Source organism: Centropristis striata, chromosome 21, assembly GCF_030273125.1.
Source record: "Centropristis striata isolate RG_2023a ecotype Rhode Island chromosome 21, C.striata_1.0, whole genome shotgun sequence".
Taxonomy (NCBI): Eukaryota; Metazoa; Chordata; class Actinopteri; order Perciformes; family Serranidae; genus Centropristis; species Centropristis striata.
The window spans coordinates 26,671,128-26,697,124 of NC_081537.1; the positions used below are offsets into that span (position 1 = coordinate 26,671,128).

At 39.3% G+C, this 25,997-nt stretch overlaps 1 protein-coding gene across 1 annotated transcript in view; it reads left to right on the forward strand.

The window, feature by feature from the left end:
• Positions 1–25,997, forward strand: part of wu:fj29h11 (uncharacterized) — a 65,377-nt gene that overhangs the window by 21,371 nt on the left and 18,009 nt on the right. The window contains exons 14-33 of the mRNA XM_059324726.1: positions 100–272; positions 363–587; positions 715–824; positions 3,029–3,244; positions 5,089–5,215; positions 5,300–5,501; positions 5,594–5,741; positions 6,818–6,995; positions 8,060–8,237; positions 9,538–9,664; positions 9,804–9,923; positions 10,432–10,588; positions 10,690–10,802; positions 11,749–11,899; positions 12,028–12,270; positions 12,930–13,145; positions 17,570–17,751; positions 19,196–19,379; positions 21,822–21,964; positions 22,556–22,737. Coding sequence (XP_059180709.1) covers positions 100–272; positions 363–587; positions 715–824; positions 3,029–3,244; positions 5,089–5,215; positions 5,300–5,501; positions 5,594–5,741; positions 6,818–6,995; positions 8,060–8,237; positions 9,538–9,664; positions 9,804–9,923; positions 10,432–10,588; positions 10,690–10,802; positions 11,749–11,899; positions 12,028–12,270; positions 12,930–13,145; positions 17,570–17,751; positions 19,196–19,379; positions 21,822–21,964; positions 22,556–22,737 — 3,375 coding nt within the window. The remainder of the gene's footprint in view (positions 1–99; positions 273–362; positions 588–714; positions 825–3,028; positions 3,245–5,088; positions 5,216–5,299; positions 5,502–5,593; positions 5,742–6,817; positions 6,996–8,059; positions 8,238–9,537; positions 9,665–9,803; positions 9,924–10,431; positions 10,589–10,689; positions 10,803–11,748; positions 11,900–12,027; positions 12,271–12,929; positions 13,146–17,569; positions 17,752–19,195; positions 19,380–21,821; positions 21,965–22,555; positions 22,738–25,997) is intronic.

Sequence of the window (25,997 nt, forward strand, 5' to 3'; positions counted from 1 at the left end):
TCACTGTTCACTTCACCCAGATGTTGCCGCTTGGATTGAACATACAAAGCTTTGTCCTCATCTATGCACTCTTATCTCCCACATGGCTCCCATGCACAGTGGTGACGGTGGGTGTGAGGCAGTGGGACTCCTGGGTGAGATGTCCAAGGCCCGGGCCCTGGCCAGCTTGCTCTCCTGCCCTCTGCTGGAGGATTTAAATGAGTGGAGCCAATGGGAGCTGATCTTCAAACCCCTTCATGGCTCCCTCAGAGAGTTCATCGAAAGAAACGCAGGTAGGAGTCTGTTTGTCTGTTTCTGCACTGCTTCCTTTTTAGTGAAACTTTCAAAAACTTTAAAGACATTTTTTTTTACATACAACACAGCTAATACAGGCCTGGCAGCGTTGGAGGTGACACCAGGTTTGCTCCTCAGGATCACCACACACACAGGAGACAAACATTTCTCCAGTGCCACGATGACCCTCGACCCTGTTGGCACAGCTGGCCACCTTGTGTCCATGGTGGCAGCTTATGGGATCGGGCATGTTCCCAAAGACCTCCTGGCCAATTACATGGAGAGCTCCCTGGCAGCAGCTGTGCCTAAAGAAGGTAATGATTCATCAGAGACTTTTTAATTCCTTTCTAATTTGCTTCCTAGTTAGAAAATTTGCACAGCATTGTATTTCAAACAGCATGATTGTGTCATCGTGACTAAAATAAGGTTTGTGTTTCTTAGATTTGTCCCAGGCTGAGGAGGATGTGTTATGTTACAGCAGAGTGGCCAAATTCCTCTTGGACTGTTTGACACGAATCCCCACTAGAACCTGCCAGGCTCTTCTGCAGCAGGTCAGTCGCACCGCATCGCCCGTGTCGATTTCAGGATGAAATCATATACTTTCTGTCATTCCTGAAGAGAGGTTATGTTTGGGCGTTGTTTGGATTTCAGATTAACGCCGGTGAGAGCAAACAGTCCAGATGGATGTTGTTTTCATTCGTCCCACGGCTCCTTAAGAAGGCTCAAAAGAAAAAAGAAATTCATGTTCTGATATCCCAGAACCACCCTCTTCTACTTAAAATCTAATCAGTGCATTTAATAATCTGTGCATTTAGGTTGAAACACCCAACCAGGAGGCGTCTCGCATCAGAGAAGAGATGTTAATGTCGAGCTTTTAATTTGTTTTGAAATGATGATACTCAAGAGTTCATAATCAGGAGACATTAGTTATCACATTTTATATATCAAGTGTGATAAGATAATTAGGTGTCACTGTAAAAAAAAAACAGTGTTGCTGTTGTTTCTATTCATAAAGTTACTGTTTTGCTGAAGTGACACCAGCAGGGGATATGGTCGCCCCCAATGCTTTAGTTATGGATTTTGCCCTGTCTAAGTCTGCATGGAGAGGCTGTTAAAATATTGCAGGGCGAGGGTTTTTTTTTTTTTCCTACCTGACTCTCCTCCTCGTGCTGTCATCAGTCAAACCAGTGTGATATCTTCGTAAATGCATCATATTGCTGCTGACAAAAGCCACACTTATTGAACAGTGTTTTCACTTTCCCCCCTCATTGTCAGAGGTAACACTAAATCAATAATGCTCCCATACAGCAGACCAACACCATACTGGGGGTCCTCTGAATGTACTTGTAGTGTCTTTCCACTTGCCATTATGAAGACTGACTGACAGGTGCACTTAGCACCTCATCAGTGCTAACTGTTTTGACTGAAATCTGTGACGCTAAAATGAAGTGTGTGATACAAAAGTACATGCTGTGCCGAACTGTGAATAGCGATTGAATGCTTCAGACCAAGGTTATTATCATTAACAGGAACTAACGAAATAACAAAAACTAGAATTGAAAAACATTTTCATTAACTGCAATGAAAGGAGAAACTAGAGTTTTTCAAAAGTACAAATATAACTACAATTATAGTGAAAATGTCCTTCATTTTCATCTTTGTCAACTTTTTCATACAGGAAGACTTAGTAAATATGTTTATTGAGACTGGGATATCTACACAACTATGTGAGTCAATTGCCTTCAAAAAGTTCAGCACTTCACTCGAAACAGAATTCAAAACACCCGAAGCTGCAAGAGTTAAGAACCTGAAGATGGATAAGGCAAAGGAAATAAAGGCAAAATTTATTGTGAGCTTTTTGAACCTCGCACCCAACAAATACCCAATTCCAAAAAACTAAAACTAACACTAAAACTAATAAAAAACTTAACTAAAACTTTCAAAAGATAAAAACTAATAAAAACGTGCATACTCACTCTAAAAACTAATTAAAATTAACTGAATTTGAAAGCAAAAATTACACTCAGCATCTGTTTACTGTATATTTAGCATCAACAGATGTTGACTGCATAGATGAATTTTCATATACAAAACAGATATTTAGAGAAAGAGCTGTAAAGAATATAATGCAATGGCTGCTGTTCAGGGATTTCTCTCACTATATCAAATGTAGCTCTCAATTGATTGAATGAGACGAAAACATCTGCAACAGATCCTTTAATGAGATTTTTCAAACTAGACGAAGAATGTGTGATAATGAAGGGGGGGGTGATGTTTACCACAATCGGAGCACAGAGCCAGCCTGCCAGCCAAAATGTTTTCCACACCTGAGTCCAGACACGTAGACACTGTCAGCAGTGGTGGAAGCGTGCTACGGTGTGAGATTGAACGCAGCTTTCAACAAACAAACAAAAACTGTACCAACATTTCAGCGTGTCCTTGTCCAACAGAGTGGGCAGCTGTAGCCTGTAAATTTAATCTGCTCACCTGCCCACCAATTGCTGAGGAGGTGGTTGTTATCAGTCGTACAGTTGTCATGCCAACCAAAGACCCAGAAAGTCTGTCTGGTCTGATGGACACAACGGCTTAGTGGGGATTTTTGACTTACAGCAGTTTACAGCACAATATAGCATAATATAACATCGTTTTTTTGATAACCTTGTCTTTGACATGATTACCGAAACTGTGTTGAAATAATTGCATTTCTGTTGCGACTCTGATTAAGGAATGATGTGTGTGTTCTTGCGACTTCCAGGTGTTCTTGGAGCCTTTCTCTCGTGTCTTGGGCAAAGCCAAGTCCAAGCAGGTCCTGATCGCTGTGGCCCAGTCTGATCCGAGGCACATGAACTGTCTGCATCGGCTGGGCATCCTCCTGGGGATCACAGACTGGGTCAAAGACTACCAGAAAAAACTGAACCCACCACAGAGCCAAAACTGCAACATGCACCCAGCACCTGTGGAACAGGCCAAGGTCAGAATATAAAACAGCGCTCTGATTGGATTGGATGAGTCATATTTGAAACTGACAAATCTCAGAACCATTGCAGTGTATGAATGGACTTTGTACATCGTTCTAAACATGGAGTGTCAACTAGGTTTATCTTGAGAAAATCTTAGCAACAGGAACTGATCATTTTTAGCTCCCACCAGCAGCTCCGCAAAGTTTCCCCACAGTTTTCACCTAGAAGGCTGAAATTTTGCATGGAGGTCAACTGCTTGTGAGGTTGTGTGTGTAAATGCATGAATGTGTGCATGCTTGCACAGCTATATAGAGGAAGCTAAATGACGTATTTTGTTAGGCTAACCCGGAAATTAGCATCGCCACGGGGTCTTTTGAGAATCGACCTATGGGATTTTTGCATTGAGTTTTGGATCATTGCAGAAAATAAGCTCTGTGGAAAACACATGTTCCTGATGCTTATGCGTTCTGTTCAGCAGGATAATCTTCACAAATGAATACCACTTTTATGATGTTTGAAGTGTTAATGCAGCCTATCGAAAGGTAGGCTACGACGAGCTAACCAGCAGTTTTGTCAATCTAGCAATACTTTAGCCTAATAAATTGTTTATTAACATAATTTAGGATCTACAAGGGTTTGCAAGAGCTCTGATGAAGACGACTAGAGACTGAAAGACGACTAGTGAGAGAGTTGTCGTCTGTGTCCAGCGTTTAATGTCCCTGACAGCCACTGTAGTCTCATTTAGCCACTTGTTAGCAACCGCCTTTTGAAGGACACATGAATACTCCAAAATTCACAAGTGGGGGTATTTATTAAGGTATTTTATGTTGTACAATAAAAAGTCAACATCTCTTAAGCTTGTGTTAACCACAGACTTTATTTCAGGCATCTTACCAAAAACCCATTAAAAAATTAGTTACAATTATTACAGGTTAGACACTAAGGTGCTACAATGCTAACTTACTTCCTGGTTTAAGCGATATAAACTGGTCCCTGTGAAACTGGCCAGTGCTCTCTGGGTAGTAGTACTAGGTAGCTACTTCTGCACTACGATCCAGAAGACACATTCTCCCCGTTAAACTTTCATTCATATCATACTAATAATTTAAACTTATCAGCAAAACAGTTCTGAATCAGGACTTATAAATATTGGGAAAAAGTTACTTGTGAAAAAAATATGTGCCAAACTGAATAGCTTACTGTCATTTCAGTGTGCCAGATCGAAGAAGAAAGTAGTCAGAATATAGGGCAGCACAGTTTCACACGTTTCCAAAAATGTTATAAACTGATGAAGAAAAACATAAATAGATACTTATGTATCACCTTGGTGATGGAGTAAGGGTGCACATGTAATGCTTTCCATCTGTGGTCAAAAAGCTAAGCACTGAAATACTGTACTTGCAGAAACTAAAAAAAAATGATGGTAGGAATTCATGAGATTAATAAATAGCAAAATGTAACCCTTGATTGCTGTGTGTTTACAAACTCTGATATTCACATTATACCTTTAGACAAAGGGGAGAAATGGTCCAATAAACCACAATTTCTGATCCCAAGGCCATTACAGTATAAAATAATGCATTCTTTTATATCTGGCTTTCAATTTGGAACTTTTGCTTCAAAATTAAAATTTTCATTCATCTGTGATCAACGATCCAATTTTATTGATGCAAATTGAAAATATCAATACATACCATCAGCTATTAATGATTATGTAACTGGTTTTAAATGGGCGTATGATATCGTATATCGATGTGGCGTATGTGATGTGTATTTGTGTGATGTAAAAAAATGCATTAATGTTATTGGCTTACGTCTAATATTCCTTTCTTTTCTTTTCTTGACTTCTCTTCAGTCTAATTTGATAGATTCTGAGAGCAGCAGTCTGTCAGCTCTAAATATGAGTGAAGACGAGTATCTTGAGGACAACATCATGGACAGCAGCTTTGCTTCCTCCCATCTCAACCAGAGTCTACAACAAGGTGACTGAAAGTATTTCTCCACCACAGGAATGTGAATCTTCATTTCATACGCATACTGAATAAGGACCTTTCTTTTCCCTTTAGTCAACGGCGAGCAGGACGTAGTGGTTGAGGAGGGAGAGGACGGAGAGGAGCTGTATGAGTTGACCTCTCTACCGAACGGAGAGACATCCGACGTGAGCAGCGAAGCTGAAGGAGGCCAGGACGAGGAGCAGTCAGAAGTGTCTGATTCTAATGAAAAGGATGACGCATTAGACCTCCAGAGAACGATCATTGAGGACATCAGGTTTATTATCTTAATGTCATCCTTTAAAATGACCCACCCAAAATCCTCCTTAACAGTGTAGCTGATCCCTGTCTCTTCTTTGTTTCTTACAGGAAGAGCGAGTTTGGTATTGGTGTAGAACTGACTGCTGAAGGCCAGAAGCTGCTGCGGGGCCAACAGGAGAGGCTGGGCCGCAGCTTAGACCGCCTCTCCACCGAACTCTATAGCAAAGACACACACTTTGTCCTGGAACTCATTCAGGTGGAACCTCTAATTGATTGATTGATTGATTGATTGTCTTTATTTCGAACATGCAAGCAATAAAAAAAAAAACAAGTTTAAATATTAATAGATGAATAAATAAAAAACAAAACAAAAAAGCAAAAAAATTGAAAAAAAAACAGACAATTTCTGCAAGCTCGAAAGGGGGTAGGAAGAAGTAAAAAAACATATCTAGTCCTTCCCCTTAATGGGTCAGTATATACATACATGTATGAATAATCAATATAGTCACATACAAATATTATAAATAATTATATATATACATATACTATAAACAATTTATATTACATTATGAATACCTATACATGTATATTGTAAATTACTATATATATAAATATTATAAACATAAATACAATTACCATGTATATTACAAAATTACAGTCTACATATGTCCATGTTACAGAGGCTTTTCTAAATTTCTGTACTTTGTAAAGATGATGTCTTTATATTTGTTTTTTAACTGTCTTATGTTTTGGCTTTTCTGTACTTCCACACTTAACTTATTCCACAATTTAACTCCGTAGATGCTGATACAAAAGCTCTTTTTGGTTGTGCGTGTGCGGTGGACCTTGAAGTTTAGCTGTCCCCTTAGCTTATACCCTCCCTCCCGTTCAGAAAACATTGCCTGTATGTTTTTTGGTAGCATATTATTTCTGGCTTTGAAGATTCACACTTTAAGGGAAATCTGGTATTTTTAACCTGGATATTCTGGTTGTTTTTGTGTCTAACTGTGCATTTCCACCAAGAAGTTCCTGGTAAATTTAGTCTGAGGGCTAAAATGTGACAGAGAAACGGACATTTTTTTATTACATACATTTTTCATATTGGCTGCCTTATGCAGGATTACAAGAATTACAGAAATATATTTGCTTACTACTGATTAAATAATCATTTTTTATGTGTTTGTATATAATGATAAGCTATTGTTATTCTGTAAAAGTAAAAGGCCTCTTGAGATTTTCTTATGATGGCTCTGCAGAGTTTCATGTCTTATAGTTCAGTTTGAAATATGTCATATTCTGACTTATTCTAACCTCTTTGATTCCATTTTTTAGAATGCTGATGACAACAGTTACCCGTCAGAGGCTGGGGTCGTCCCAGCGCTGGCCTTTGTGGTGGAGAGAGACAGCATCATCATCCTCAACAATGAGACCGGCTTCCAGGAGAGGAACATCAGGGCCATCTGTGATGTGGGCCAAAGCACCAAGGGCAAACACAAATACGGATACATCGGTAAGTTTAGACATAATGCTCTGCCTCCTTTTTACCATTATACCTCACAAGCCACACCTTTTTCATTTTTAATCATTTAATCATGACTTTGATTATTGACTCCGGTAATTTATGTGGTTTAGATTTTGTTTTTCACAATTTTGGAAATTGAAACTCGGCTCCTATAATCAGTTTCATAATCCTGCATTCTATTATTTCAGGCTTTTAATCTAAAGCCCTGACTTTGAAATTGTAAAATTTAACTATTTTGCACCAGACCACCATTTTCTCATATTTGCTCTATGGGGAAAGTACATGCTGTTTTCCTGGTTTTCACTAGTGTTCTGCTGCTGTATGGAATTATACTATGCTGCTGTAAACTATAAAGGAAAAGAAAAATGAATTGTGGATAAATTTAGACATTTTTGAGCATTTAGTGTACAGAAAACAATTAAATTGTTATAGTTTTTTGTAGTTCTCATTAAGAATACAAGTGGTAGTATGTAAACAAACAAGCATTTTAAGAGATAAAATTCTGACAATTAAATATTCTGTAGTTATAATCAGGACTGATAATTTAAAAAAAATAATTAACTCACTGAAAGTGCAAAACACTATTAATACAAAGTATTTTGTAGCAGTTTTAGGGAGAAACATTTTGTTCTTTCTTTTTTTTGTCCTTTATTCTGGCACTGCAAAAAAAAAAATAATGCATCAAAATCCTTGTTGTTGTTGCTGATCATCAACAAATCTCAGACTGATAAAAGATTATAATGATAAAATATCCAGAAAATAATACATTTTTGTCTCATTAAAAAAAAAAAAAAAAGTGGCGTTACATAAACAAACTGACCTCACAGGGTTAAAAATTCAGAAAATTAATAAATATTTGGCAGTTATGATACGAACTCTTGTTGGTTCAAAGTTCAACTCAGTGAAAGTGGAAAATAATGTTAATATATAATATTATGGCAGTCTTCTGAAGTGGACAGTTTTGTCCTTGCAGGACATCACAACAATGTTTTAATGATGAATGACAAATGAAAGGATGTTTGCTGATTGCCTGATTGCTTTACTCATCACAGGTCAAAAGGGCATCGGCTTTAAATCGGTGTTTAAAGTCACAGACTGTCCTGAGATTCACTCCAACGGCTTCCACTTGCGCTTCGACAAGAACTGTGGACCCATGGGATACATTCTCCCCCACTGGGCTGAAGATGAGAGGCCTCTGGACACGCAGCTGAAGGACATAAATCAGCACAGGTTGGATGTTTGATAAAACACTAGGCAGTACTAGCAGACAGTTTGACTGGTCGCAGTAGAAAAATCACAGGTATGAAGGCATTAGAGTCACATAGGAAATCAGAAAAACAAAAGCCACTTTAAAAAGCCACAAGCAAACACCTGCCATGACCTAATATTGTCCACACAGTTATGCTTAATCATCTTTAGTTAAATGTTCATGCTGAATATGAATAAATTGGGATTTTTTCTTCATATTCTACATACTATTTTTGGCTGACCATTGGAGGTCAGCCCTACACAAGGGTCTGTATGTGACTGACTGAGTGCACTACTTTGTTCATGGGGCAGGGCTGCATGTAGTGAAACAGGAACAAAAACAGACTGGAAGTCTTGATCAATGAACATAGATTGCGGTTAAATACTTACCATTCCGTACCGTTCAGTATTTTCACTGTTTTTCCGGAGGCCGTAGTGGGCTCACTTTTAGGAATATACTAGAGATACTGGCATTCTATGAAACTAGAAGATCTTATCGTGTCAAGAATATTGTGTCGGGAAGTATCGCTGCAAAGTTAGGCTATTTTGGCTATCTCAATGAAAATAGGCTCTCTGGGTTCCTACAAGTCTCCTCTTTACATACACGGCTATAATCTATGCTGATAACATGCAATTTAAGGTAAAAACCACATAGTTTTTCTCATGTATTACAAATTTGCTATTTCCGCCTACTGTATTTGAATATTTGTGCATACTGGGGTCCCTAAACAGGCTTTGAATTACATGAACTGGGTATCACTGAAAAGCTGAGACTCAATGTCTCAGGACTGGATTCAATGAGCCCAGTTGTCTACATGTGGGATGATGTTAGTTATCACTAGTAGCCAGTTCATTGCAGTGAGGGCATTTCTTGAGTCTCGACCTCACTGTATAAAATTACCTGCTGTGACCTCGAGGATAATCATAATGTGCTGAACACAAGTGGTCAGCTGGACACCCTTGGAGACGCAAAAACAACAAACACGCCTCCCATTTATCCTATTTGATCTGTGAGATATGCAAGTGACCGATGAGGGGTTTATTATATCATTAAGTGTATTATTACTTGTTTGTATAAACGGGACAAAAGCATACTCACTATTAATATCCAAAATATTCACATAATAGACACTACTGTTGACTATTCCTGAAACAAATTATCCACAAAATTGCATTGTTTTCTCCCAAATACGCGTGAAATATGCCTTAAATTGCATTCTTAATCATCTTGACCTGCAGAAACCCCTTTAATCTATCTCACTGCTTTTGTTCTCGTCATCAGGTGGACCACTAAGATCTCCCTCCCTCTGCGCTCAGAGAGCCATCAGACCAGAAACCTGTTTCATGACGTGCACCCCTCCCTGCTGCTCTTTCTGCACCGCCTGCGCTGCATCTCCATCTACAATCAGGTAGCTGTTAAACATTTAAGCATTTGCTCATATTCATGTTCAACCCACATAATTAAGCGATTGTTTCAATCCTAAAAGAAGCCCTGAGGAATCACTTTGTATCTGTACTTCACCACCTCCTGCGTCTGTCTTTCTGCAGAGTGAGAACCGTGTTGTGACAATGACTCGCAAAGACCTGAGTCACAGTGTGTTAGAGGTGGAGCACACAGAGGGAACTGAGCGCTGGCTAGTGGTCAAAACTATGCTGCAACCTAAGAAGGTAACGCAGACACACTAACTATCTGTTCCTACATCTATGCAAACTGGGGAGTACTGCATATAGAATTTGCTGTAGCTTTGCATTCTTTGACGTCCACCTGTGTTTGCTCTATATAACTGTTCTTCCTTTCCCTCTCTGCCTCATTCGGCAGCTTTTGATTCCCACATAACGCAGGAATATATGACATAAAAAATCCAGACGCTCACACAATCACATCAACACAACTGAACAGATTTTAATGATCTGTCAGTCTGAAATGACGCCACAATCTGCGCTACTCTTTCTTCTTCTCTTACCTTTCTTCTTCCATCTCCCAGAGGCAGCTCCTTGTTACCTGCAGTCGGGTTATGTAAGAGACGAAATGAAGCTGAGTTAGAGAAAATATGTTGAGACATTCTGTGCTCCAGTTTTCCAGTCAGCCATTTAACAGGCACCAAATCTGTTGGCAGAAGTCAGCTTGTTTGCAAGCTGTTGCATCCTTTTGAACATTTATCTGTTTCTCCTTCAGATCAAAGAGAAATCAAACGTTGAGTCCACCGAGCTCGCCCTGGCTTTCCAGCTTGACAGCGGCATCACAGAGAGTGACCTTGTGTGTCAGCCACAGAAACAACCTGTGTTTGCTTACCTGCCCCTTCGCAGCTTTGGCTTCCGTTTCATCATCCAAGGTGAGACTGGAGTTCAGAGTTATATCAGAGCTATCCATTCATGGACACACAGGTTGTGTAATGAAGAAGAAATCTGGCCCTAACTTGATACTCTTCCACAGGTGACTTTGACATCCCTTCCTCTCGAGAAGATGTTGACAGAGACAGCTCATGGAACCAGTGGCTTCGCTCTGAGATCCCACAGCTCTTCCTCCAAGCCATGGATGTCTTCTCTGTAAGACTTCACTGTTTCCTTTTCCTTTTATATATACTATCTGGCAATTATGAATGTCACGGTGAGGAATTTCTGCCCCTATTTATAAATTCATAGCAACACAACTTTTACTGATTACACCGAAAAAACGTTTTGGTTGATGCTGCTCAATATCTGTATAGCGCTTACTTTGACCTTTAAAGCAACATTACTTAAGATTATTTTTTTATTTTTTTAAATTTAGCATCCCTACAGTATTAGAGTGCAATTCACTTCCAGAATGCTGTTGTAAATATGAGCTGCTGTAAACAAGCATTTGTTATGATTACAGTACCTGTGATTAAAAACAACTGGAAAGTGCAGCAACACAAGACATAGCAAGCCAGCTAATATTACTTACTAATCTCAGCGCAAATGAAGCCTCTTTTTTTTCCGGAAGCTTTCTGAAAGCCAGTCCAACATTTAGTCTTGTCCAGCGGCCTCTTACTCGGTCACTCTCCCTTGATCGCTCCTTATTTTCCTCCCCTTCAATCTCTTCAACAATATTCTGCCATAATGCACTTGGAGTCTGCTGAACTGGGGTCCTGCTCAAGCGGCTCAAGTTCCCCAATGATACATCGGTTTTTGTAGGTGTGTGAAGACACAGCATTAGTGTGTGAAATGCTTATAAATGCCCTGAAAACCCAGTTTCAGACAGAGGTTTTTCTAAAAGGTGCTATCATCGTCAAACTTTTGAAGACAAAAACACCTCTTTAGGTATTATTTATTAAGAGTGAAACACTGAAAAATACTCTGCCTCTTCAGGATTGTTTGTGTGTTTTGGCCACTATCTGAGAATGTATGGTGTATGAAGAAAAAGTAAGACTTTGTGTCACAACTGTAGGATGTCCAAAACATAATACAGGTATTTATTAATACTCATGAATCTTTGGCTGCTGTCTTTCTTTAAATCACTGTCCTTTTCCAGGATCACCCCGAATTCAAGGGGCTGAAGGGCCTCTGCCAGTTCCTGCAGTTTATCCCCCTGCCTGATGAGGTGTTGGACTTCTTCAAGCCTGTTGCCGGGCAGATTATTCAGATGCTCAAGGGCAAGGCATTCCTGCCTACACTCAGCTCAGGTATTACTCACACACGCAGGTGGTGAAGTTTGAAAATCACACAAATATTTTCAGTATACCAATGCCGTGAGCTCAGCGCTGATATTCTAGCAGTTGAAACATTGTATCTGTTAACGTTTCTCTTCCAGATGGCAAGGTTGTGTACAAGCTGCCGTCCCAAGTGGCCGTCTGTCAGGACGCCGTGATCCGCAACGTTATTGGCGCAGACGAGCTGGAAAGGCATCTGTCTCTGTCCTATCTCCATCCGGGTTTGAGCCCTGCCCCACCCACCTCCCTGCTCACTCACCTAGGAGTCCGACACCTGCGGGGATCTGATGTTACCACGGTAACCACAGCCATGGCTAAGGAGTTGATGCAAGGCATCCATTCAGGTGTGTGTGAAAGGGGGTGAAAGTCGATCCATGTCACTTGAATTACAGCAGAGCACAATGAATTATAACTGCTGACAGAATGCTACGTGTGTAATGGATGGAAATTTTCCTGTACACACAATATCTCAGAGACAATTATTGAAACTTCCTTGAAACATTCTTATGATATTGTCATACTGACAGTTTAAAGCACTGATATCTAGCCATTTCCATGGTTTTCTTGATAATAACCAAAATCATTATCAAGAAAACCATGGAAAATGTCTAGATATCAGCTCTTACATTAAACTCTTATGAACTATTTTTATTGTTATCGTTATATTTGTCCAAAATAATGTACCTTCAGTTGTACCAGGCATTAACATGAACAAGAAATTGAAGAAAATAAGGGTTGTCTAATAATTTTTTTCATGCCTGTATGTTATTACACCCTTTTGCTATGGTCTGGTGAATGGAAGGACATTAACCCCCACTTGTGTTTGACAATAAATATTATCTTATTATTTATGAAAGTAAACTGGTATTGTCTTATAGGTGTCCATTCAGCTGGTACACACACCTATTCATTTTGTTATTTTGAAAACGTATTATTACTTACAAGTACTTACAAGTAATATAACATTCATTATTTTTTTTGGCACAAACACACTGTCGTCTAGATGGAGGCCTGCATCAGCTGGCCAAGCTGCTGGTTTGCAACTTCCGAGCTCTGGAGCACGGCTACGGAGAGGCAGACTCCATCTTGCAAAGCCTCAGAGATCTACCCATAATCCCCCTGGCTGACGGACGTATGGTGGCACTAAACGGGGAAGGAGTGTTTTTTCCATTGGAGGAAACCAAGACCAAAAAACAGAAGAAAGCTCAAGCTCAGACAGGTAATTGCAAACATTCCTGGCTCCTGCTGCCATGGGAGGGAGGCTTAAAACAACTTTAGTACGGTTCAGTACAAGAACGTTTAAAAAGTAATGAGGGTAAAAACTAAATGTAAGCACTTCACCCTACTCAGCATTTTTCTTGCAACAAGATAACAGTAGTTATTGGTAGCAGTAATATCTCAGCTGTCTTCTGGTCGCTGTGGCTCAGATGGTAGATCAGTCGCCAACTGATCGGCTCGTCGGTGGTTCGATTTTTGAGAGGGTCCTCTTAAAGAGACAGGCACTAAAAGGGAGTGTTTCAGACAGAGTGAATACAGGTGTATTTTGGCAGACAGTACGAGAAAGATGTTTTTTTTTACATTCAAGCATGTAAACATGTTATAGTAAACCCTAAATACAAGCATTAGTATAATATGTCCCCTTAAAGATGCTTTATATTGCCTATATTGCTACACCAAAGAAGACAAAACAGTACTGGTGTCTTTTTCCAATTCTTCTTTCATTCTACACATTTCAACATGGCCTATGTTAGATAAAGTTCAGGATGTGACTAAATTTGTAAATTATTTTTCTGTGTGTTAGAGTGTACACATTTAAAGGGTTTTATTTTCCGCCCTTGGTAAATCAGTTTTCTCACCAAATCAATAACTGAGATTTTAAAACACTACAACAGTTCTAATTTAAGGACTAATACAAACTAAACATAGACATGTAGAATTGAAGGAGAATTTGGAGAAGAGACAGCTGTGTGTGTGTGTGTGTGTGTGTGTGTGTCTTTGTGTCTTTGTGTCTGTCTGTGTCCGTGTTATCTTTTCGTGCAGATAATTATTACCCAGCACCTGCAAAGAATTGATGGATGTGCCCTCTGATTGCACAGTGCTAAATCAACCATGACAACAAGAACAGCAAAAAACAGATCGAGGAAATAAAGCAGTCAGTTATAGGGCAGTACAGATTCACAGGTTCCCGAAAATGTGATAAACTGATGAATTAAAACAAAAATAGATAAATATGTGTCACCTTGGTGATGTTGTGAGGTGCACATGTAACACTTTCCATCTGTGCTCATAGAGCTCAGCAGAGAAATAACTTGAAGGGACCGAAAATTGTGGTGGGAATTCATAAGATGATTTTTTTAACCCTTGTATCTCACAGGGGATTTTTTTTTAGGCCATTAATTTTTTTTTCATCATTTTGCCTGTGTTAATGCATATGGCATACATTTTGACAAGATGACAATTTTTTTCCAAGTTGAAAAACTGTATAGCCCGGATACAGATGCTAGGATCTTTAAGGAGAAAAATGTCCCCATTAAAACCCAGTATTTGATCCCACAGCGATTACAGCATTAAAATCGTTCATTCTATTATATCTTTTGAGAAATGTTGCAACGTCAACAGTAAATGACACCTTATAACTAGTTAGTTTGGTACTAAATTGTGTTGATGTTTGGATGCACCACAGAGACCTAAGGTTCATCATAGTTTGAACCAAAATATTGTTGTCAAAAATGCAGTTCCCAATTTTTGTAGCATTACATTACATGTCATGTAGCAGACGCTTTTGTCCAAAGCGACTTACAATAAGTGCATTCAACCTGATGGTACTAGACATAGACCATAGGAATCAAGTAAGTACATAACTTTAAGAGCCAACTGTCATTGCTACAGGAGTGCTATATGTTAAAGAAGAAAAGAGAAAAGAAGAAGAGCATTTTTTTATTATTATTATTTTAAAATATATATATATATATGTTAGGTGACCATGACTTAACCGAGGTATTGTTGGAAGAGATAGGTCTTCAGCCTGCGGCGGAAGATGTACAGGCTGTCTGAGGTCCTGTAGCAAAACAGTTAAAAGCAATAAGCAATAGTGAAGAGGCTAAAAATAACTAATGTTAATCACTAAGCGACAACAAAAACTTACCTAAACTCGGACAAAGCATTACGATAAGATGATAGCAACCTTAATATTTGCTTGCCAATGTGACCCAGAGGATATGTATGTGTAATTTTTACTGCTAAACATTGACAGGGAAATACAATTATTCAGAAAATAATTAAATGTAAGTGTTTTTAAAATAATACATGATTATAATTTTGGAGCTCCCAGGACCTCACCTGGTAGAGCGCACGCCCCATGTACGAGTCCTTTCCCCATTTCCAGAGACATTTTTGTCCTCTAAGGACGTCACAGCAACTTTTGCAATTGGACCGAGATCCTCAGGTAAACTGACATGGCAACTGAGGCTATAAAACAGATTAAAACTTTTTCCAGTGTCAGAGAAGTTATAGAAGCAGAGCCTGTGTAGTTTCTCAAAGACTCTTAACCCTCTGAAAGAACCTGCGTCAACAGTCGTGCCTGCTCTCTTAGAAGTCAGCACATTCACAGACATTGAGGGCAGCGAAGTGGGTGTATGACAAAAACTCATCCTCTCTAAGAATAAGCAGACACACAGCCACTCACAAGCACAAACAAAAGCAGAGGCACGCATCATCACCGTCAAAAGAAGTACCCAAAGCCATGAATGCCAAGCATGAATAATTGATTTTCACACTCTGATGTAAGCATCCTGCCACGTCGGTTTGCTGGCTTTAATATTTAAATAGTCTAAGTGTTTTTTGTGTCTTTATAAGCAACTCTGAGTGCTTGTGTAGACTTGTAGCTAGCTTTACGTTCTACTTACACACTCATTATCATCTCACTTCAGTGCTTTACATGAGCAGCACGTAGGTGTTTCATAAGAAAAACCAGATCAAGTAACTGATTAGTCCTAGTAAATACATCACTATGATAATGATCACTTTTTACAAAATGAAGGCCAGATATTTTAAAACATTAGATTTTCACCTTTTTTGATGCAATGTAAATATGTGAAATGTGAAAGTATCGAAAAATAGCCTATATTGAGAAACTGCCTTGAAACAAGCCATTATCACAGAAGTATACCTATACTTAATACAGGTAGAATGTCACAGTCATTCCCCGGCTGCAATGATGGTGCAGAAATACTGAGAGCAAAGATGCGGAGGACCAGGATACATTGGCCTATCAGGTCTCATTTATAAAACTCTACACAGAATCCACTTTATTGTTTTGCACAAATACATTACACATTACATTATAAGAATATACGTCCCCCCAAAAACATGTATGTATTAAAATTGCTTTTATCCCTTATTCCAAATCCCACATTCAAACATAAATAGTCAATGCAAAGCACCTCATGAATGTTGATGCATAGAAATGTTTTCATCAATCAGACTGATTGCTTCACGCCTTGCCAAAATGAGTGTGACAATCACTGGCAACCCCACCCTGGGATATCAAGATAGAAGTTTGATAGGTGACCACAGTTAATTTATTTATTGATGTAGGTTTTGTTGTGGTGTCATTGGCTTTATTTTCAGACTTTGCTACAAATGCATATGTGCAGGTGGTGAAGGTGTGCCATTGAGGTGAACTGTCGACCCTTCCGACAATTCACCAGGGTATACGGGATATGACAGTATTTGTGTTTGTGTGTAAACACCACCTAAATCCCAGACACCCCCTTGCAACTATTGTAGATTCTCACAACTATGTTATTTTATTAAACAGAAAATACAACTGTACAACTTCTGAAATCAAATCTGAAATGCAGTACATTTAATCTAGACTGAAACAAAGCAAATCTCAACAAACCCATCTTAGTCAGGTCTTTATAAAAATGTGCATGTGTGTGGACAAAAATATACTTCCTCACATAAGTACCGTATACGTAAAACTGAAGAAAAAAAAGAATGATGTGAAAGTGGACAGGAAATAATATGTGTGACATAGAAGTCTTGACTCAGGCTGGTTTTCAGGTCAGTGAATGTAGTTTGAACAAGTGTTCTACAAGTAAGGCGAGTGTGCAGCGCAAACCTCAGGCTCTGCTTAAAGGTGAAGTCAAGTGGACAGAGATGTGTGTGATAGCTTCAGAGAGACAGCCGAGTTAAACACAGTGTTCCTCTGAAATATTGAGCAGCACAGAGATCAGGTTCAAATTCCCAACTAACAGCTAAGAGGAAATTTAGACTTATAATGAATTGTATATTTTCCGAATTTGGGTCAAAATGAGACCAGACATCAGTGCATAAAAATATCTTCAACAAAATAGTAAAACAGCAGTTTTCTGCTGCTCTTAACAGCTGTTGTAAAATAATTTATGAAGGGGATGTAAATTATGAAATGGACTGGGGAAAGTGAAACACTATTTAGTATCAGGTTTGGAGACTCAATATTGAAGTTAAAATGTTCATCCAAATAAATGAATTCCTGAATTTAAAACTGGATGAGATAATCTACAATCCCAGAACAAACATTGACTTTTGTTGGAAATGATAATATTTAGCTGCAGTTTGTGGTGTTCTGTTAATCCAGTTTTCCTTTGTTTCATTTAGGCCCTCTATCTGCATTGTACAAGGATGTAAATGTAGTTCACCCTTCTCTGCTGAGCTGTGTGGAGGCTCTGGAAAGTCAGCAGGTTCGGGAGCTGTTAAGAAGGCTTGGAGTTCACGAACTGGAGCCTCAAGAGCTGCTGGAGCAGCACATCTACCCTTCAATAAAGAGCAACAAATGGAAGGTACCATACTGTATAAACTGGACCGATAAGAAGGGTCTAGCTGTAGAGCTCCAGGCTTGGATCCATCTAATCCATTGGACTCTTTGTAGTCCTGAGCTTGGAGAAGGAAAATAATGTGTGATACAGAGACAGAGCGTCACACGTCATACTCTGAAAACCACGCCCACCGAAGGGGAAAGCTATTGGTTCCACAAAACACAATCCTAAACTGAAACAAATAACGAAATGCCTGTTTCTAGCTAAAACTATGAGATTAAAGCATGTTATATGATTATTTTAGCACTCTATGTCTACCGAAAAGGACAAGTTGGCTGGTTGCAAGCTAATATTAGCAATATGTTCACAAACTAATGTTATCTATATGTTAGCTAAAGAAAGTTAGCTATATGTTAACAAGCTAAGGCACCTAATACTCCACAGCATTCTTAATTATCCACATTTTTTCTACAACACGAGTTACATTTGAAACAGTTGAAAATGCTTTAGCTTAACTTACAGAAATGTAGTTAGACCAAAACTGACTTTGGATATATGACATGGTGACTAAATGCACTGCCTACGTAAGCTAACATTTAATATACTGAGTTTTTAGGATTGCACAGTTTTTTCCGTTGTAACTGCTGATGTCTCATATCTGAATACGTCTTATCCAGTTTTTCAGTTTGTGAGATTTTAAAAACTTAGTTATGGGTTCTCACATTGTTGGTTGTGTATTTCACCACACAGCAGCTTTTTAGACATTTTTCTGCTGTTTGGTAACAGACGGAATTGCTAAGGAGGCAATAGCATGCACTCATTAGTTTTGATAAGCCACCTGACCTTCACCAATAACACCAAGGTTAACAATACGAACCAATAGATTTCAATATAACTGTAACTTATAAAGTTTAGTTTACTTACAAAAACCATAATGTTAAGTAGCAAGTAACATGCTTATATAACTGCTTCACTTTATGATTTGCTAAAAGGGCTAACGTTAGCTAGTTTAACCAATGTATGCTTATGTCATTAACAAATTCAGGTTAGCAAAAATTATTAATGTAATTGCCTACTTCTACAATGGCATGGACGCAATATAATCAAATTAACTATAAGCAAAAAGCACCATAAAACAGGGTTTTATGGTGCTTACTAATTTGCTTATATTGCGTTCATATAGTTAATTTACAGTCACACCTACACGTTACTTATTGGTAAATTGATAAACTCTTTTTTCCACCTTAACACACATGCGATGGTCCACCATGGGTCCTGTCAACAGAGATGGGTCCCAGTGCCAGAGGTGGGCCTGAGCCTGGAGCTCTGCAGCGGGACAGTATTGGAATCACAAAAATGATTTTATGCTACGGCCCATTGTATTTGGCTTTAATGTCTTTCTTTTTTTCTTGCTTTCTTTCTTTCTCTTGTCACCCTCTGTTTACTTCCCATTGTTTTACAACACCAGTCGAAGCCAGAGGCAGTGGTGGTGAGTTACTTGGTCTTCATCAAGCTGCATTCCTCCTCCAGTCAGGAGTACTCAGACACTGCAGTACCCGTCCTCACCAGCAGGGGTCTGCTCTGCCCAGCCAATGAAAGAGTGCACTTCTCTGAAGAGTACGGCAACATGAACCTGCCAGAGAAACTACCTGGTATGGAGAAACCCACAGTTCTTAATACTGACACACATGCATGCACTGTGGTTGACAATTAATCTTGTTTTGACTTCATGTCGACCCAAGAATGCTCGTTAAAATATTTTTGTTCCTTACTGCTCCCGGCTGCCCTCTCCCTTTTCTTTTGTGGTCATTTGGGCATCAGCTGTTTGTGTGTGTGTGTGTGTGTGTGTGTGTGTGTTCCTTTTTGAGGAAAGTGATTTGTGATTATGTGAGGGGTTTGCTTCCATTGTTTGGGTTAAAGAAAGCATGAAATGGCTGGCAGTATTGAACAGAGTAGTGTGTGTGTCTGTCTGTGTGTAAATGTGTTATGTAACTGGTGGTGGAGTGGTCAATGTGTCATGGAAAATGGATCAGAACACTTTGCCTTTGAAAGAGGGGCTCAATTTGCAAACTAATGTTCCCGTTATGATGTTTCTGCTCTTCTGCTCATTTAAACACATCAGTCAGAAACATTTTAAACTGATTTTTTTAAAGTTTTGAGGAGACTTGCCTGAAGACAAAAATGATTCTCATTTAATACTCACGTTTTTAAGTGTAATGCATTTGTGCATTGCAGAGTTAAAATTTTTTTTTATAATAATAAGACCAATATAATTTTGGAATGTTGTATTTGATGACAACCCTGTATTACACAAATGTGCAATCATATTTTTGAAGAGTTTAGGGTGCTAGAAAACTAATGAAAATTGGCACACAGGGCAGGGTTGGCAAGGATTGCACAGTTCAGCAGCCATTTGGCTTTATAACTACCCCCAAACACATGCCAGGATTGTGATTAGGTTCCTATGATCTTCAAGAGATTTGATGAACTCATCGCTCTCATCTTAAAATACAAATTGCTTTTTTTTATTTTGGAAATGTTGTTATTTCATATAGACAATTTATTAACCAAATAACCAGAAACATGCTCTATCGTGGCTAGGGATGGGTACCGAATTCGGTACTTTTATAGGTACCGACCGAATTCCGTCGGTACTACCGAGTACCGATTCATGTAAAATCAAACGGTACCATGTTTCGGTACCTAAACGGCGTTACCTTTAAACTGATCATTGATTTCAACCTGTTTTCATTTAACGTCTTTGATTAACAAGCGTGCTGACGATCGCACTATTTTTTTATTTTTTATTTACCTCTTCGTCTGGTCTTGTCTGCTCACCGCGGCCACTTGCCACTAGCTGTTGCGCTCTTCCAACCTGGTGCAGAGACGAACAGCCCCGCTCTGGGCCTGCTAGCCGCCAGCTGCTATCTCTCCAATGTCTCTACCCGGGCTTGGCTTAAGTCTGCCTCGAGATTGGACCTTCCTTACTCCGTTTGCTCTCTCCATTCTTCTGTAGACCAGTCATTAGCAGCTAGCAACTAGCTGCTGCATCTCTGGTCCTCCGCTAATACTCCGCTCTTCAACTCAGGAATATTACCTGCCACTTTACTCCAAACTGCCTCGCTGAAATTAAATCCCTCGGACTCCTGCGTCATCCTCGATATGTGCACAGAGCAGCCCGACTCAACTTTGTTTATTCCAACCATGCTATGGCCATAATACTGTCTGACCGGTGCTGCGCCGCACAGCTACGACGTCATCACAACAAATCACACGTGCACTTGCAACCTTTTTTTTTTTTTTTTCCTCCGTGCACTTGCCACCTGAGAGCGCTCCTCTGCATTCTTTGATAACACTGCAACCTTCATGTTACAATAAAACAATAAAGCACTGCTCATCCTGGATTTTATATTGTTTTGATATATTTTTTAAAGTTTATATTTTGAGAAATAAATATGTTAAATTGAAAAAAATAGATTTTATTATTAAACAAATTAACATTTATTACCACATAAACAAGCGCAAAAGTACCGAAAATTGGTACCGTTGAGTACCGGAACCGATTCCCAGGTACCGGGTATCGGTACTGTATCGGTTCAAATGTGAAAGGTACCCATCCCTAATCGTGGCATTTATCATTATTGAGATATGAAATTACCTTTATCGGGATAGAAGCATTTGGCCATATTGCCCAGTCCTACTCCTGCCTTTAAATTTGACATGGATGTAAACAATTTTGCAGACACATGTAACATCTCCAGACTTTAAAAAAAAGCCTCTTGGAGCCACACCCAAAGTCCAACAGGAAGTCAGCCATTTTCATTTTTCTGTGCGATTCTTTTGCAAAGCCACTTACAGGCTACAAACTCATCCTAGAAAATTAAGCAGTGTGATTTTAAATGTGGTCAGTATAGCCGTAGGGCCTTTGCAAATCTTAAATGCAAAGTGTTTGAGGTTTCATGTAATGCATTTGATTTTTACCACATTTTGCCCAAAACACGAAACAGGAAGTTGTTGTAACTTGACTTTACATTGTCCAAACTGCTCCAGATTTCCCCTCCTGTAAAAACTTACCGTCTACTCCTCTCTACCAGGCTGTGATTGGATCTTGCTTGATCCCTGCTATGTGCAGACTGACGGCGATGTGACAGGATGGAGAGAGCTTTTCAGCAAACTAGGAGTCAGAGATGGGCTCATCATGCGCAAAGAGAGACAAACACTCACTGCTAAAGACCTGGTGAGTCCCTGAACCGTCACTACAGCTATTTAGGAATCGCACTCCACTCACGATGCGAAATGCAATTATCCTGGCCCAAAAAGGGCAGAGCAAGGTCCTGACAGCCCCACCTGTGAGCCCACATGATAAAGGGGCTGTGGATATATTGTGTAAAGACACAATATTTACTGGTTGCGTGGACACCAGAGGCAGAACACAATCTTCCTGAAGCTTGCTGCATTAAAAAACTTACTGTGACTCATCATGATGAATAAGATAGTGATTAAAGGATGAAGATATTAACAATTGTGAGTCACACTGGGACCACAGAGACAATAGATGCTTTAAGGATGAGCAGAAAAAACAGGTGACTGTGGAACCCATCAGGCATTCCAGATGCCTATTTTAGCCGCGGTTGCTGCCAGCAGGGATAGTATGTGGATTGTCATGATTCCATCGGTGACTTGCGCTGCTTTCATGTAATATTGGAAAGGCGGTACTTACAATATTCCAGTATCAGGTGCAGATGCTTGGGAGTTTAACTGTTATACTTTATATTAATTTCAAGTTAATATAACAGAGTCAACTCTCCTCCTCCTCCTCCTCCCCCAGGCCTCCAGTCCCTGGGCAGCGGAAAGTGCAATGTGGCACCAAAATCCAGGAGAGGGCTTTGTGCTCGATGACTACCCCTGCGAGGAGTTTCATGCCCTGGCCACGGCCCAGCTGCCTGGCCACCTCCTCCTGAAGCAGAGAATGGCTTTGCTGGAACTGCTGGCGACCAACTGGGACACAGGGTAACACAGAGACATAGACACACTCTCAATTATATATTGCTCCTTCCTATGTTGTGTTCTGTCGAGATAAGAAAAGCTGGTGCATTCACTAGGTGTCCTGGGTGCCTATTTTGTTTGAAATTCATCTTGTGGTAGGATGAGCTGCGCAGTATAACACTTAAAAGTGGGTGCATGGGGAAGGGAAAACGCTCCCTTTTCATTTCAGTTCCCAAAGTGAGTGAATCTAGCCGGTCACATCAGACACAGAGATGAACAGACTTGCAGCAGGAATTCTCAGAGAAGCCCAGCAGAAATTAGCCGGGTAGCTAGCTGAGTAACGTTACTCTGACAGGTTCTCACTTTGTTTTGTAGGGGATAAACACTGAAATGAATTTAATGGGCCGACTGTGTGACTGCCTGACACTGAGGCAGCAGAGGGAGAGGATATTGCGTCATCAGCATAAAGTAGAGAATCTTAACATACAATGTGAGTGTTTTGATAATGTTTACCTGAAAACTAGCCATAATTTGATGTCACCTAGTTGATAGCACAACTCCAGGTGGCTCCTTGAGGTGAAGCAGAGTCCGCTCTGGTCTGTGAGACTAGTGTCAATAAATTAGCCAATTTTCATAGTGGGCAAACCATGGGATTATCACTCTTGGATCTGTTACGTGATAACATTGGTTCAAAAAGACTTTTTTTCAAACACTTACATTGGTAAAGAGGTAGGGCTGGGCGATATGGCAAAAAAAAAAAAAATCACAATATATTTTTTTTATTATTAATATTTTTGATATTGTTTTTAAACTGCCAGTTTTAAAGCATCTGTACCAAAAACTAAAGAAACTAGAGATTAGTTAGTAGCTAGTAGTAGATGAACTTCTAATGTCTCTGCTCGCATTTTCATGCTTTCCGCATAATCACTTGGGTGGTGCTTCTTCGAATGATTAAACAGATTTGTGGTTGTTAGAAAGCCCACACTGTTAATGTTTTGTCAACTTGTTTATTGAACTAACTCCCATTCATTAATAACTCCAATGCTCTTGAACACACCATAGCCATTCTGACGCTATTGAATGCACCATACCTCTGTGTGAATCACCGTGCTGTGAATGTTAGTTTTATCTCGATACAGCAGAGGATAGATTGTAATTTCTTTGCTCTTTCCTAAGATTCGCCTGTTCCTCCCTGGTTTATTGCTCCAAGTCATGGCTGACATCTATTTCGCTGCCCTCACCTCTCTTAGCTCCACATTCAGTCTTTCTGTTCCCTTTCTGGAAACTTACAAACAGTAGTGGAGCAGGAAAAGGTCAACTCTGATTGGCTGCTGTCACGCACATTTCGGACCTGTTTGATGGAGTAGATATGCTCACAGCTGATCGCCGTAATGGACCTGAAATTTATAGCGATCACTAATCACGATCATATTATCGCCCAGGCCTATAAAGAGGTGCCTGTAAATCAGCGGATGCTTTTTTTTTTTAAGCATAGATCACCCCAATTTTAATTTAATGATTAATTCAGTCAAGTAACATTTGGCAGTCTGTTCAAGTTAGAATCGAGCTAAACTGGAGCTGGCTCAAGTATTAAGTACACTTGCTCTATGGTCCTTTAGATGCGTAAGATCTGGGTCATTTCATACATGAAAGAGGAATAAAACAGGGGTTAAATGTGTCAATACTAGGCCAAGACATAAATTATATAACTATATGTGAGCAAATGTTTGTATTCTCAGGCACAACTTCTGGAAAGTTATCTCTTAAGAGTGGAAACTCTGTTTATGACCACAGATAATGGCTAGTTTAATGGCTTTAAGGTTATTCAGGGTCACACAGTAAACCCCATAATTTCTACTGTGGCCAGTAAGTGATTACTGGGGTCAGACGAGGACATTGTTTGACAGTTAAATGCTATGTTCTCCCTGAGAGAAAAGCAGTGGCACACCAGTCTTTTGTTTGTTGTCGACCGAGATCTGTGGGGATTAATTCATCCGGATTAGGTTGCTCTTAGCTCTGCCCCATCTCGTGAGTTACTGTTATAGTTGTGTGGGAGTGGACGACAGCAAATCAGGTAAGGAGGTCACTTGAGCTCACAAACTCTGTGCAGTAGTGCACACTGCCAGGACAAATGCAGTATAGAAGTTAAAGGTTGAATTGAGTTGTGCGTGACCCTTCCTACAAACCACAGTTTGATGCATACTCAACACATAACACTGTGGTTTTGCATAATTTATAATTTCTTCTTTACATGAATGCTGACCTTTTCCCAAAGCATGCCACTGAGTCGAATACTGCAGATATTCACATTAAGCTTTGCAGAATGATCACCTTTGCTTTTTATTTGTCAGCCTGGTCCGAAATTTGAACATCGTAGTTTTTGAATGCAATCCTGATCAGCCACACACTTTCAAGTGTTACATGCATACCTATATATACAATATATACATACACACATAGAGTAGATTTTTCTTTAGAGCGTAGATGATCATTTCTTAGTGCATTTAACGCTGATCATTTAGCACGTGCAGCGCTAAGAGCTGTATATTCTGCAGAGGAATGTAGGTCACATAGATCTGCCACTTTGTTGACTTGTCACAAGTGGCACCATGATCACTGAACTAAACTGAAAGGGCTGTAACCCATGAAGTCATAGGATCTTAAGTTATCGGTGTGACTATGGATTAAAGAGTACGTATTCTGCTAAGATTACGTTCATACTTGTATTATAGGTACTGCTAGAATAATTGAATGTAAAAAAAAACAACACAATTTTCTTTCTCTTATTGTCTCTCTGAATATACCTGGATATACCGTTAGTCTTAAAGGCATAGTTTCTGTGCATTTCTCTGTGATTTAAGTTGTCGAAACTTATTAGATGTCACGTTTAAAACAATAAGATCTCTGTTAATTATACATTCAATTGTATCGAAGTAACAGAAGCTACTGTTTTTTTTTAACAATATTTTTTATTGAAGTTTCAAGTGCATATCATACTTTATGTCAAACGTACAAACGTTTTCATTTATATCCCCTCGAACATACATTCATTCACACAGACAAAGAAAATGAGTAAATAAAATGGACAGTGACAAACATCAGACTAATGGAAAATAAGTACTAAAATGAAATAAATAAGACTAAAGTGGAATAAAATGAAAAAATTAAAAATAAAATAAAATAAAATAAAAAATTTAACAGAAGCTACTGTGATGTTGAGATGAACAACAAGCCCATGTTGAAAGCTGCATGAGAGCTACTAAGTTGATTCAGCCAGCCGTGTT